Below are 13,553 nucleotides of genomic sequence, written 5' to 3'. Positions count from 1 at the left end.
TATAGTTCAAACTGGTGGTTTGATTTGATGCGAATTAGTCATTTTATACATATTTAGCTAAAATGATATTGTTTTAGTAATGAGTTATGAATTCGAATCATCAATTTAAAGGTGTTCAAACTCAAAACGATTCATATCCAGCGTAGCCGTATTTTAATGTCCCTTAGTCAAGAGTAGCGGCTAAATCAAGTTCAAGATCTCATGCTACTCATTTCTTAGGACAGCCTTGCGAATTTAACACAATGACTATGTCCAGTGGCTTGCTTCTCAGAAAAGGATGAAATCTCATTTTCATGCTTTAAATTATTTTCTCACAAATTCAACTCTTTCCCACGGGAGAAAAAGAACCCACGTTATCAGAGTTAATAAAATTGATAAAATTTTAAAAAAAATTTTAAAAAAATTTAATTCAAACTTCTTTCGTATTTATAAAATCTTGATATAGAAAAAAACTCGTAAAATATTAGAATTTTTAAAAGAAAATTGAGGTTTAAACTTTTGTTACATTTATAAAACTTTGATATAAAAAAAAAGAAACCCCTTTTGCAAACCATTGATTGAAATTCCTGCCTTCCTGCCAAAGCTTAGAGGACTTTGGTTAACTTAAGCTGAATTGTGAGATGAAGAAAGTTTGTTTAAATTTGTCTTTCTTTGTGAGATGATTGAATTGGGGAGAAAGATGTCCTCTTTTTTGACTTGCTTATCTCTGAAAGCAAATAAAACATTTTTGTTAAGGTGCTGCTTTTCAAAAGTAAGTTGATGTTTTCAGGATTCCCTTTCACAACAATGAAAGAAATATGTTTTTTATTCATGGATGGATGGCTGCCTCTTCCTCTTTTTCTTCACATCCATGATTGAATTCTCTTATTTTCTCCTCTCCTTCTTCTTCTTTTTTCTAAAGTCTTCAACACATAGACATATGGATGAGACTCATGTGACGTTTGGTTCAAAGCAATATTTTTAAAATCAAATCAAATATTCATCTAATGAAAAAGATAGTTTATTCTAACTGATAAAATGATCGATTTACTGATAATTAGACCAGTTATTTGTTAAAAATAATATTTAATTTTTTTTATATATAATTTATCATTAATTATATAATTTGATTTATTTAACATTAGAATATTTTTGGTTATATATATATATATATATATATATATATATATATATATATATATATATATATATATATATATATATATATATATATATTCAAATGTAATAAATACAATCTTGAGTTTAAGTTTTCATAATGAATTTAAATAGAAAATTAATTTTATATGTTGACTGAGTCAAACTTAGTTTTATACCCAATCTAATTAGTGGTTCGAACAGTTTAATGCGGTTCAATTTGGTTTAAATTCAAGAATGGTGTTAAGGTGAATCGAAATCAGTTTAGCTAGTGATTAACGGTTCAATTGATCAAACCATCCACTCTGATCTGATTTTTAAAACAGTGGTTCAGAGTAATAAAAAATTATTCTAGTAATTTATTTTGTTATTACAAATACTATTTTGTTCAGTTTATTTAATAATAAAAAATTTCACTAAGCATTTATCATTGACAGGTAATAAAAAGGGTGATTTGATTACATTTCCACCTTAAATATTAAATAAGGCCAAAGGGCCTTTACGAAGACTCAAAGCAATAATTAGATACTATATAATTAGATAATAAAATGGGTGATCTAATCATTTAGCAATGATGTGTCACTATATAATTAGATAGTTTAAAGTTAGAGATAAAATAATACTTAATAAAATAATAATATATTATTATTTATGTATAAAATTACATATAATTTTATTATTTTGCCCTTTGGATTTTGTGGATTATGGATTATAGAAGAAATAAAATTATTTAAAAAAAAAAAACTATTCTTTCTATTTCATTTTGTCCCACAACTTGTGGGCTGCGATCAAAATCATTCAAGAGACCAATATCTAGCAGGTCAAGGCAATTTTTACAAGCCCAATGGACCTTTATGAAGACTCAAAGCAATGTGGAGTAGACATGTCCCTTCAAAAAGTATGGCCCGTGGGTTGTGCAAACCATATCGAGAGCCTTAGGGTCTAACCCATGGATCGGCCCGAAAAAATATAAAATATAAAATATTTAAAAATTTACAAAATTAAAACATATAATATTATGAGCCCCTTAAAACTTATAAAAATACGACCCACAAGACCCATCATTTGGCTAGTCATAATATGACACAACCTATGAGACACTTGTGGATGCACGACCATCAACTAGTTAAACCTAACGGTACAACTAATTATCCTAACCAATTGAAAAATCATTTTAATATTATAATGTATAATGGATCAAATTATAATATAAGTAAATAATAAATAAAATATAATTTATTATAATTAGGGTTGTAAATGAACTAACTTTAAGTTTAATGTTTGATGATTTAGTGAGTTCGGGAATTTACATTTTAGTATAAGTAAAATATTAATAAACTCTTAAAAAATTTAAATATTGTATCTCATCGTTAAAATTTTATTTTTTTAATTTTAAATATAAAAAAATAATTAATAAATATATAATTTATGATATAATTTTTGTAATTGAGATTAAACAAATTGCTTCTATCACATGCTCGAACTCAAATTAATAATTTTTGCTTTGAACTTGAGTTAATATCTTACTAATGTGATGAAGTTAAACTTTCTATGTATGTGTATATATATAATCGTGTTTGAATAATATTTAATTCGATTCGATTCGATTTATTTTCATCCCGGGATGTTATCGATCAAATTAGACTGTGCTGTAAGATTAGTAAATCAAACCGGTAAACTTGTGCATATCCAGAACATGACAACTTCCATGTCCGTGCGTCTGTCAGAGAACTTTAAACTTCTTTTGTCGGTCTCTCTGTGTACTAGCTTCGAACGGTGAGGAGGATTTAAGTAGTTCAGTTTTAAGTTTATACAAATAAAGGTGAAAAGAGACTTCGGCAACAGAAAGAACCCAGAAGAGGGGGAAAATGGAGGCAATGTTAGTCTTGGCAAAGAGGGTTTCTAAAACTTCACCCAGAGACTTCCACAATTGTTTCCGATCTGCAACTCATTGTCTCTCCACTGCTTATGAACTTGCTCAAGTATTTGTTCATATTCTTATTATTTTTTTCTGTCTGGTTTTCATATGTTTTTAGCTCTTCAAGAATCCAAGAATAATCTTTATTAGCTTTGTAAGCTATTTATCTTTATTAGTGACATGGGACGCACATTTAAACTTAGCATCTTTCCTGTAATTTGTCCATGTAGGATTTGTCCAAAGGTGTAACAAATAGAACTCTGCACACCCAGTTCAGAGGACCCAATTGGACACTCATACGATGTATTATGGTATGATTGTGTGATTCTAAATTAAAGATAAAGAATTCTATAATAGTCTGTCCTAGGAAATACTCAATTTTCTTCTAGTGTTGGCAGGAATTGAATTTTGTTATTTGACAAGGTAGTTCTTGATTAAGTTACTGATCAATGCTTGATTTGGAGAATGTATATTGCAATTATGTTAAATTCCTGTATTATTTCTAATTTCTTATATATTTGTAATGGTCTCTAGTGTTCTATACGTGTTCTTATAATGTTAATGATAAAGTTGATAATATGATTAAAAATGCAGGGTGGCTTTGCGGTAGCAGGAACAACAAGGACATCAAATGATCCCATAGGTGAAGGCATGTATGAAGTAAAACAAGAAGCTCCTGATGTGGATGAGGGAAGAGCCAGTGGCCCATCAGAGTTTGTTGCAGAAACAGCTAACGAGGGAGTGAAGAAGGCAGGGGAGCAGGCTGAAAATGTTGGAGACACAGCCAAGGAAACAATGGATGGTAACATTCATGAGGATCCTGCAGTTGTTGAGGTCCATAAGATTGATGATTCCATTGACACTCAAGAATATAGAAGTATTGAAGAAGTGCATAAAGCAGGAGGCTATGATAAGGTCCATTAGAGGTAAATGTTTTTGGTTTTCATAGCTTTCTTTCATTTTGCTTAATTATATGCATATGCACATTGTAAAATATGCATAAATGCACTTTTATAACTCAATCTAGAGTTGAATTGAAGTCCGTTTCCATCATTGTAAAGTAAATCCACTGAAACCAAGAGAAGAAAAAAGGAAATGAATGATAAAAAGTTAAGGTTTTTGAGGACTTACAGATGGAAGATTTTGCAGTCTCATATTTTAATCAGGGGTGAAAGCAGGAGATGAAGTGTTTGAATTCATTGTGTCATTTCAGTTGTTGCATTTGTGCATTAAGGGTTTTGGGATGCTTTCCTTTACATACAAAGTGGCTAAATTTTGTCCATTTGCCACAGTGAAAAGGAGAATCAGATACTCTAGCTAAAGCCTACTAAATAAATTCCCAAAAAATGAGTACATAGAGGGATAAAATGCTGTATGAAAGCAATGGAGGATAAAGCCAAGGAAAAGATTTTAAGGCCAATCTATTAGAAATGATGTTAAATGTTTTGCAGTCATATCAAGGAAGAATAAATGACGTGCACCTTTAACGTTATAGCACTTGGTGCATCCATTGAACAGAAGAATCCACAAGCAACTCTGGACCAAAATACAACTCAATGGTGAGAGTGATGGGCACTTTAGATGGTGATCATCAAAGTCCATGTACAACATATGCCCTTTTTATCGTTTCTTCCTTTATACTAGAAAAGAGCGACGCGGAGAAGTGTGGAGGTGAAAGGTAGATGGAGGTGTTTTTGGAGCCTCATGGCCATGGTCCTCAGCAGAATCATGGTGGTATTTATGTGGCTAAAAACAATTCCATCTCCAGTAAATGGTTTTGAACCTTAATCTGTAATGGGTTGCTCAGATTTTTCAATCTACTAATTTCTATTGATTAAAGAATGCATATGAGATAATTCTGCTTTTTACTCCTATCATAGAAAGCATTTTTGGTAAGTGATTTCTTGTTTGGCTGAAATGGACAAATGGGAATCTTGACTGGAGAGAAACATCACTATTTATTTACATGTATTTGTGACACCTCTAGACGAATCTTGCATCAACAAAACATGAGAGAGATGACAGATTTGTATGTATATCTCACGTTGCTTGGGGATATTAAGATATAACTGATTAAATAGTTTATGAACTTCTTAAACTGTCAAGAGGCGTTTTAGTTTATAAAATCCAAAAACAATACTATAATGGATGGTGTATCTAAAGTGGACAATATCATCTCAGTGAGGACGCTGAGTCTTGTTGCAAATCCCATGGACTGGACCAGGATAATATAATATCCCTCAAGTTTTTCATGTATTTTCAGTAAATACTCTGATGAAAGCATTTTTTCTGATATTGTCAAATCTAGTAGATTCATAGATTATAAGACTGTCTAAATGTGAAATTTGCTAGAAAGATTAACAACATATTCAATTACCTCATGGAAGTTGAATCAGTGTAACCATCACATAAAAATATGCCAGATAATGTGGCATTGTGATGATGGTGATTGTGTGTTTGGTTCATCTCTTTTCATGTACCTTGATTTACAGTCTAACATGATTGGTATTACGAAAGAATAGAATACTTTTCAGTAATGAATCATTAAGCTCTCTGTTAAAATCTTAATGTTTTTGTTTCTTTCTTCTGGTATTGTTTTCACAAACCCATTTCATCCATGCATTCTACAGAATTCAGAAATAAACAAAATGGCAAAGAGATATAGCTGTTTATAAGTTATGTTTTTCATAATACAATGAACATTGTAACTTTCAATCATTTACTTTACAAGTCTACACGAGAGAATAGAAAATGTTGCTAGCTAGTGGTCCTACCATTCTATCTTTTTCACCTTTTTCTTAACGCATTTTTCACCTTCAGATTTCTCCACTTTGCTTCAATTTCACCTTATATAGCTGTGTTGTGAACGCACCTTGTGTGCAATGGATGTTATAAGCTATGCATTCATCGAAAGAAAAGATGAGCCTTAGTTGCGATGACTGTATAGACAATGACATGGAAGAAGAAGAAGAAGGTGGTAGTGGTGGTGGCGATGGATATGGTGATGATGAAAAGAAGAAGAAAGTGATGGGCAGAAGAGGATCTTGCAGTGGTGGTGTTGGCGGGGTGTCGCTGCCTTGTTGCCAAGTTGAGAAGTGTGGCGCCGACTTAACCGATGCAAAACGCTACCATAAGCGCCACAAGGTCTGTGAGTTTCATTCCAAGGCTCCTGTTGTCATTGTTTCTGGTCTCAGGCAAAGGTTTTGTCAGCAATGCAGCAGGTACAGAATTCCTAGTACTCCTTTTGCTTTCTTTCTGTTATAAGCTCCTGTTTATATTAGCTGAAAGCAAGCTTTACAAAACTTTAATGAATTTCAGGGGAAGGCTGATGTGAAATGAACATTTTTTTAGGTTCAGATTAAACTTTTCCTTGGACTTATCTAACAAAACTACCTTAAGGGCAAATAGTGATGTATTGTTCTGACACTGCTTACTATTTAAATATTGGATATAGATCACTTCCTCTTTATATATATTTGCAGGTTCCATGAGCTATCTGAATTTGATGAAGCTAAAAGGAGTTGTCGCAGGCGTCTTGCTGGTCACAATGAGAGACGTAGGAAGAGCTCAGCTGAAATGATTGGTGAAGTCTCATCAAGTCGAAAAGGTGCCAGTCCTCAGGCGAAGGAGAGTCAGTATAAGCAGGGTGATGAAAGAGGCAGAGTTCAGATGCAGATGCCTCTCCAAGGGAATAACGCCCCTCATAAGCGTTCTCAGATCAGATAAGCGAAGCTTTCTGCTTTGCTAAGCACCATGCTCTCTATCTTCTGTCACCTCAAAGCTTCATTGCAGTAGTTTCTAAGCTCTATAAGAAGAAATAAAATGTTTATGTAACACAGGAGTGTCACATGGCTATTTTCTGTGTTTTATCCTAATAGAGATAACATTATTACCATTTTAGGGATTTCTCAGCTATGCATTCACACGGCTGTTCATCATCCTTTTCCTTTGGCAGTTCTTGCTTCAATCCTCTTTAATTTTAGTTTACAAACATCAAAATTTCAAAACAGCACGAAAAGGGTAACCCAGATAAAGCAAAACAACAAGCTCGATGTTTTCCATAATTGATCAACCAAAGTAACAATAAACTTGAATCAGAAATATATAAAATACAATGGCATTTTGCTTGAACATGGAACATTGGTGATGCGAACACAAAGGGTTCTTTTATGGCAAGAGATTTTGATGCCCCTAACTATAACAAGGGTTATAACACATTACATTACTGAGATTTTTATCAGACACAAGTTGAACCTAATCTTATATCATCCAAATCTTACAACTACAACGGAAATGTCATCTGAGCTTTTTCTAGCAAGCGCCTCTTCAGTAAGATGCTTTGCAGCAGACCGAGGATCCTTTACATGTTTGATAGCATCTGTTGCTTCTTGGTTTGACATTACCTGGCATTAGATTTGTTGAAGTCAGGGTACAATTCAGAGCAAAAATGATTGGGTTGGACAAGGTGTTAAGATATCATCCTTTATTGTAGTGCTGGATGCAATAGTTTGCAACTAAATGTAGAAGTAAAATCAAAGATAGCAATTTCCAGAAGTTCATCAAGGAATTACCTTCCATAACCCATCACTTGCCAAGATAATGAATTCCGTGTCTTCATCAATCATCTCTACTGTGACATGTGGTTCTGAACTGAGATGTTTTTTCAAGCTCTTGTCCCCAAATGCTCTTGCCACTGCCAATTGTCCATCAACTCGTGGAACATCCCCTGAATTTACCCCCAAAAAAGAAATTGTAATCCTAACATTTTCAGAAGAAAATTTATACTGGTTACGAGTTAGAGAATCACTAAAATGGTGAATGAATATATCCCACCAAACAGAACCGTCTTTAACGTAAATCTTGACTCAGCCAATCTTAAGAAAGAATGTATGTATGTCAAGCAACTGAATAATTGGTATAAAAAAATAAAAGCAACTCCTTTAAAAGGATTGAAATGATCTCAATTCAATTGTTCTAACAATATTAAAACAACGATGCAACAGTCATATAATATTTAGATGAGCTCAGAAGAAAAGTAGCCTGTCTCTCAGTAAATCTACCCGGAAAGTTTGACACAAACCCGCCTCTGCCTTCAATCTTATCCTTTTCTACACTTGGCTCATGATCAACTGAAAGCTGCTTGGCCACACCATTTTTGCACATAATTGCTCGAGAATCACCAATATTAGCTACTACCAGCTTTCGACAGTTGATCAATATTGCTGTAACTGCAGTTGAACCTCCTTTACCCAAATCAACTGCTTTCTCCAATATAGTATCATCAGTAATACGATAAGCTCTCTGGATTGCTGTCTCTGGTTCTGTCCAGAAGTTAGGCTGATTCGAAAATAGAAGCAAAGATATTAAAATCAGTCATCTGTTAACTATCAGCCTTTACAGCAAAGTAAAACAACAAAAACTAAGTTGCAAATAAAATCAGTGAAGAATCAGAAATGAAAATGATGAGATATTATAACCGATAGAGGCTTATACTTTTAACAATATTATGTAGCACAAGATTTTAGATAAGAGTATGTCACCTCATTTAAGATTGTCTCAAACAAATGTGTCCGCAGATAGTCAGGAATTTCATGGCTTAAATGCCCGTCAAATATTGCAAATAAACCAAGTTCATTGTCCTCGACCTCCTTGAACTGTGCAACAACATAGTCTTCCATAGGATGACTTGATTTCCCCTTCACCAAGTGATAGCCATGAGTTACATGCTTTGACATCTTACTCTTCCCTTTTCCAGAATCAGCAGATGAACCTAGTCCAACTTTTTCCTGAAATTAAGCAGGATATTTTCAAAAAATTAAATACATAAGCAAAACTCACAAATAGCAGAAATAATCAGCCACAGAAACCACCATAGCAAAGCTAAAAGATATTCAATGCACTGGAAATATACACCTCCTTCCACAGTCTTTTGCTGGTGTAGGCACCAAGAGAATTACTCAAACATTAGTGATAGTTTATGAAAAATGTCAATGTGTGTCTTTAAGCCAATCTTTAACTAGTTTTCAGTTTCGAAAGGACAAAGAAGAAGATAGACCATGCAGAGAAAAGACATCACAAGTGACACGGGACATTCTTAGAAAGGGAAAGATAGCAACAGCAATGATATTATCAGCTAGTCTACTCATAAATAAGAACAAAGTTACTCGTCAACAGGATGAATTTCAAAGCCTATAATCAACAAATTCCAAGAATCCAATTAAACTAACTGAAAGTTTGTCCGTTATATCTCTATCTAACCATGGTATGTCACACAAATTCTCCCCTAGCAATTTTTGTTGGTAAGCATGAAATGGTACTAACATTATATTTGATTTCAACCACATATTTGAATGCTCCAATTTGAAATTTTGCATACATTCAGCACAAAAAAATAACTTCCCTTACAAACCAAAGAAATAGGTTCACAAAAAATAGAATTTTGAATAATTAAACTAGCAATTGAAGAGGTTATCAGAATCTTATCAGAAAATCTTAGAACAAAATTACGATAAATGCACATATAAAAAAGAAAAAGGATATGTCTAGGTATGATGAAATCTACCATGTTATTCTTCATGGATCTCTAATCTATGTCTACATGATTCCATCGCACCAAATGAATATACAAGTCAGGAACTTGAAGTTGAAGGGATATAGAACTAAAAATTGAAAACATGTCTTTCCACTTAATAACATTATGAATAGCATGCACAAGATACCCAATTGGATAGGGATGGATTTGATCCAAGCTTGGGGTCGACTTAAGCTCAAATCGAATCCATAATGCCCAGTCAAACTCATTCACGCTGATGCACAATCTCTGGAGAGCATGGGAAGATTGAACAATGTCGCAAGCAGGTTGAACAGTATCATCTAATGAACAAATAAACTGATCTCCAGCCGATCGATGGATTCGAACCTAGCCAGATCGGATCAGATCCACCCCTTGATGTACTTTTCTCAACAAAAATGCTCGATATCCAAAACTCAGGTGAGGAATGCAGTTGTAAATAAATAAAACAAACCCAGTTCATGCAATTCAATTTCAAACATACTCAACAAGAAGAAAACGGAGTATTACCAACATAATTAGATCCATATAACAGCAAACGAGCTTAAATTGTAAGAAATGAAAGTAATCACCTTCATTTTATGGAGGAATTCTTTCCCGGCCATGGCGTCTTATTAAATCGTGAAGTTTGTATTTATAATACAAAAAAAATAAGAACAGTAGGAGGTAAAATGAGAGGAAAAAAGAAAAGAAAGAAGGACACAAGAGGAAGTGGAAAGAGAAGGACAACTGTGAAATGGAAGGAGTGATGATGAGGATTCAAGACTCTCGCACAGTTGACACGAACATTGAGGACTAGTTAAAGGAAATGTGCATTTTTTCCACAGTACCATGCCGCTTTCTGCGCCCCACCAATCACCATGACGCGTGGGCGCCATCTGTTCTTTGACTTCCTTTTTTTTCTTTTTTGGCCTTTTCTTTAACAATAATGCCACAGCGTTCTCACTTCTTGTCATCCTGTAATCCCATTTCATCAAACACTTGATCTTTCTTCCATGAAAATTCCTCAACGATCACATGATTGAATCAAATCGATTCTGAGTAGACCTTGTGTATGGCATAGAGAAAGGATTCTCCGTGTTCATCAACAATATTGTCAAATTTCATAGAAAAAGCTTATAGTATATATGAGCAACTGTACCAACTTAATTGCATAATTATCGAAAGATATTACGTGAGAGGTATAATCGGAGTGTTACCACCGAGAATGTATATTTAATTAACAAAAATAATAGAATATTAAAAGTGAAAGAGAGTTTTTGCCAAGTAGAACTTACATCTAATGTAAGATTCTTTTGTAGAGAATTTGGATATTGTATTTTGTGTGAACTTGAGAGAATATTAGTGAAATAATAAGAGATCTTAAAACGTAAGCTAATTAGTTCCGAAAGATTAAAGGGCTTCCTTATTCTTTGGTTTATATACTTGAATGAAAGGACGTTAATTAATATCATCCAATAGCACGTGGTGCTTGAAGATTTCATTAAGTTTGTATGTTCGTTTGATTGAGAAAGTATATGTATCGTGGGAATTATTACATGTTAAAGGTGGTAAGATATAACACCATTGTTTTTCATTAAATGTGATATGTGTTATCTGACCAACTTAATCAATTTGCATTTAATGTATAATAGAAACAGTACTTTTTTTATTAAATGTGACACAACTAATTTGATCGATAAGATAGTGATTATATCTAATTGTCTACTTTAACAATTTGAATATCTTGCTTGTGGGTGGACATGTGGCAAAGATTGATTAGCTTGAATATTTTCATACTCTCAGAGTGTCTATACCTATGCTAAGCAGATACACATGTCTAGATTACATGAGTTATCTACATACTATTGGTGTGAGTTGTTTACATCTCCATGTCGAGACATTAAGTGTTGATCCACTAGGTGCACATCAAGAATTTGCCACCTACTACTAATGGTACCTAAGACACAATTGTTAAAAGGCAAATTCTAACCATGTGAAACATAGTAATTGTATATGTATGTCCAAGATAAATGCCCTTAAAATAGTATAATCATAATGAAAGGATCAGTTTTCAAGATAACTGATCTTGAAAACTCTATATTTATATATAGTGGTCACTTATAATATACTAATTATGATGTACCACTAGCATATTATGTGGCATCACAACTTAAGTACTTGGCGACATTATATTGAAAACATTCTATCAAAACCTTTCGTTGATGCCTAGGGTTTCTACTGAGACTTTTAATCTTGTCAACACTTATCAATTTTTTTGACAATGGGTATCAGCAAAATCTTGCATAATGGAGTTGAGCCCTAGATTTATATATAATCTAAAGATAAGGAACAAATTTAGTTTAATCTTAAAAACTATGTGAAATCAACAACCAAACATAACTATATTTTCGCACAACCAAAAAAAAACAAAAAAGAGGAGAAAAATATTACACGCCTTGGATTAAGTTACATTTAACGCAGAGATCGAATGAACATGGAGTAAATGGGTGAAGATGGAGAGTAAGTAAAGATGAAGAGAATGAGTGAAGATAGAAAATAGAGGACTTATTCAGAGTACGAGTATTTTTTAGTTTAAAATTAGTGAGTAGTTAAAGGTGAGTTTAATCTGAGTATATTTGGTTTGCTCTTAAAGAGACGATTCAATTCAAATAAGATTTTTATTATAATTTCTCGTTATTGAACATTAAATCTAATAAATAATTATTATTGTCTTTTAAGCTTCCATTTTTATATGACACCCTCCTATGAGGTTGGATATAGATACATTAATTACTCAAAATAAATACAATGAGATTCTTCAAAAAAAAAAATATTTTGCCTCACTTAAAAGTTATCTCTATAATTATTGTACCAAATAGGTTAAAAATTTAATTTTAAAATATTATTCAAAAGGATTTAAACTTTTATTTTTATATTAAATATTTTACTCATTTGCCACTAAAGTTACTTTGACAATATATTTCTTAATTTTCCAAAAAAAATCAAAGCCAAGGAAAACATTAACAAATGATGTTGAAATGGACCCCAGAATTTCTCCTAGAAGCCCATTTGGTGGACAAGGCCGAAGGACTATTTCCCCCATTTTTCTTTATTAACTTTTAAAATCTCATTTATCTATCCGTAATCGATTAAAATTAATAATTTCAAAAGTAAAATCATCATTTTATCTGTATTATTAAAAATAAACTTAAATTGATTTTATTTTCCCCCCTAAACCCTAAAAATTAACAATTTTCTCTATCCTAAGTTTTAAAAAATATATTTCCCCCCCTAAGATTTTCAATTTTAGAGAGTTAATTTTTTGGCTCTATTTCTTCCTCTCCGAAGACCTCTCATCTTCATCGACGACTATACCTAGGACAACTATCCGAAGGAGGCCGCGCTAGAGAGAAAGAGGCATCACCTAAAAGTGGTCGGAGAGGAAGAAGCGGTGCCAAAAAATTAACTCTAAAAAATTGAAAACTTTAAGGGGGAAAATATTGTTTTTTAAAACTTGGGTTGAAAAAAATTGTTAGTTTTTAAAATTTTAGGGGGGAAAATAAGATAAATTTTTTTAGAGTTAGGGTTCCATTAATTTTAACACCCTATAGGTGGATAAATAAAATTTTTAAAATTAATAGAATGAAATTTGATAAAACTGCATACTTTGGGTGGGAAATAGTTCTTTGGCCTGGTGGACAAATGAACCAGGATTCCAATGGCTGCTCTGTCCTCAATTCTAGGGGGCATCAAAGTGAATAATTATTTACTCAAAGCCATTTTGATTGCTCTTTCCATTGGTCCCTTGCTTCCCACAACACTAAGAAAAGCTTTGGCTGATCCTTTCAGAGTTGAATTAATTATACCAAATAAATAAAATCTCATAATTATTATATTAAATAAGTTAAAAGTTTAATATTAAAGGATCATTAAAGAAAATTTAAACTT

General features: G+C 32.7%; 2 protein-coding genes across 5 annotated transcripts; one reads left to right on the top strand and one right to left on the bottom strand.

Annotated features, from left to right (window-relative positions):
* The first annotated feature begins 2,808 nt into the window (after nt 1-2,808).
* LOC123201836 (squamosa promoter-binding-like protein 3) lies at nt 2,809-6,990 on the top strand. 3 transcript variants are annotated; one of them, XM_044617400.1, is made up of 5 exons: nt 2,809-3,116; nt 3,283-3,363; nt 3,647-3,978; nt 5,873-6,273; nt 6,535-6,990. In XM_044617400.1, exons 4-5 carry the CDS (start codon nt 5,951-5,953, stop codon nt 6,776-6,778), a joined length of 567 nt encoding a protein of 188 aa, XP_044473335.1. In that variant the 5' UTR covers nt 2,809-3,116; nt 3,283-3,363; nt 3,647-3,978; nt 5,873-5,950; the 3' UTR covers nt 6,779-6,990. The 3 variants fall into 3 exon arrangements, with proteins under 3 accessions (XP_044473335.1, XP_044473334.1, XP_044473336.1); XM_044617399.1 differs by having other exon boundaries at nt 4,345-6,273; XM_044617401.1 differs by lacking the exon at nt 3,283-3,363 and having other exon boundaries at nt 3,647-6,273.
* A 92-nt stretch (nt 6,991-7,082) lies between these two features.
* Nucleotides 7,083-10,406, bottom strand: LOC123201835 (probable protein phosphatase 2C 39). Of its 2 annotated transcripts, none has more exons than XM_044617397.1 (5): nt 10,196-10,406; nt 8,593-8,838; nt 8,113-8,389; nt 7,624-7,778; nt 7,083-7,455 (listed from the first exon to the last, which is right to left on the bottom strand). In XM_044617397.1, the coding sequence occupies exons 1-5, from the start codon at nt 10,226-10,228 to the stop codon at nt 7,318-7,320; spliced, it is 849 nt and encodes a 282-aa protein (XP_044473332.1). In that variant the 5' UTR covers nt 10,229-10,406; the 3' UTR covers nt 7,083-7,317. The 2 variants fall into 2 exon arrangements, with proteins under 2 accessions (XP_044473332.1, XP_044473333.1); XM_044617398.1 differs by having other exon boundaries at nt 10,134-10,397.
* Nucleotides 10,407-13,553: the final 3,147 nt, after the last annotated feature.

The sequence above is a fragment of the Mangifera indica genome, chromosome 18 (assembly GCF_011075055.1).
Source record: "Mangifera indica cultivar Alphonso chromosome 18, CATAS_Mindica_2.1, whole genome shotgun sequence".
Lineage (NCBI taxonomy): Eukaryota > Viridiplantae > Streptophyta > Magnoliopsida > Sapindales > Anacardiaceae > Mangifera > Mangifera indica.
This window is presented reverse-complemented; position numbering and strand designations above follow the sequence as displayed.

What these genes read in the sequence shown, in the direction of transcription:
- LOC123201836 (XM_044617401.1), top strand. Translation starts at nt 5,951, where the DNA reads ATGCATTCATCGAAAGAAAAGATGAGCCTTAGTTGCGATGACTGTATA. An exon ending in TTTTGTCAGCAATGCAGCAG is followed by an intron (nt 6,274 to 6,534) that starts GTACAGAATTCC and finishes ATATATTTGCAG; the next exon opens with GTTCCATGAGCTATCTGAAT.
- LOC123201835 (XM_044617397.1), bottom strand. Translation starts at nt 10,228, where the DNA reads ATGGCCGGGAAAGAATTCCTCCATAAAATGAAG. An exon ending in TTGAGACAATCTTAAATGAG is followed by an intron (nt 8,390 to 8,592) that starts GTGACATACTCT and finishes TTTTCGAATCAG; the next exon opens with CCTAACTTCTGGACAGAACC. An exon ending in CAAGTGATGGGTTATGGAAG is followed by an intron (nt 7,456 to 7,623) that starts GTAATTCCTTGA and finishes ATCTAATGCCAG; the next exon opens with GTAATGTCAAACCAAGAAGC.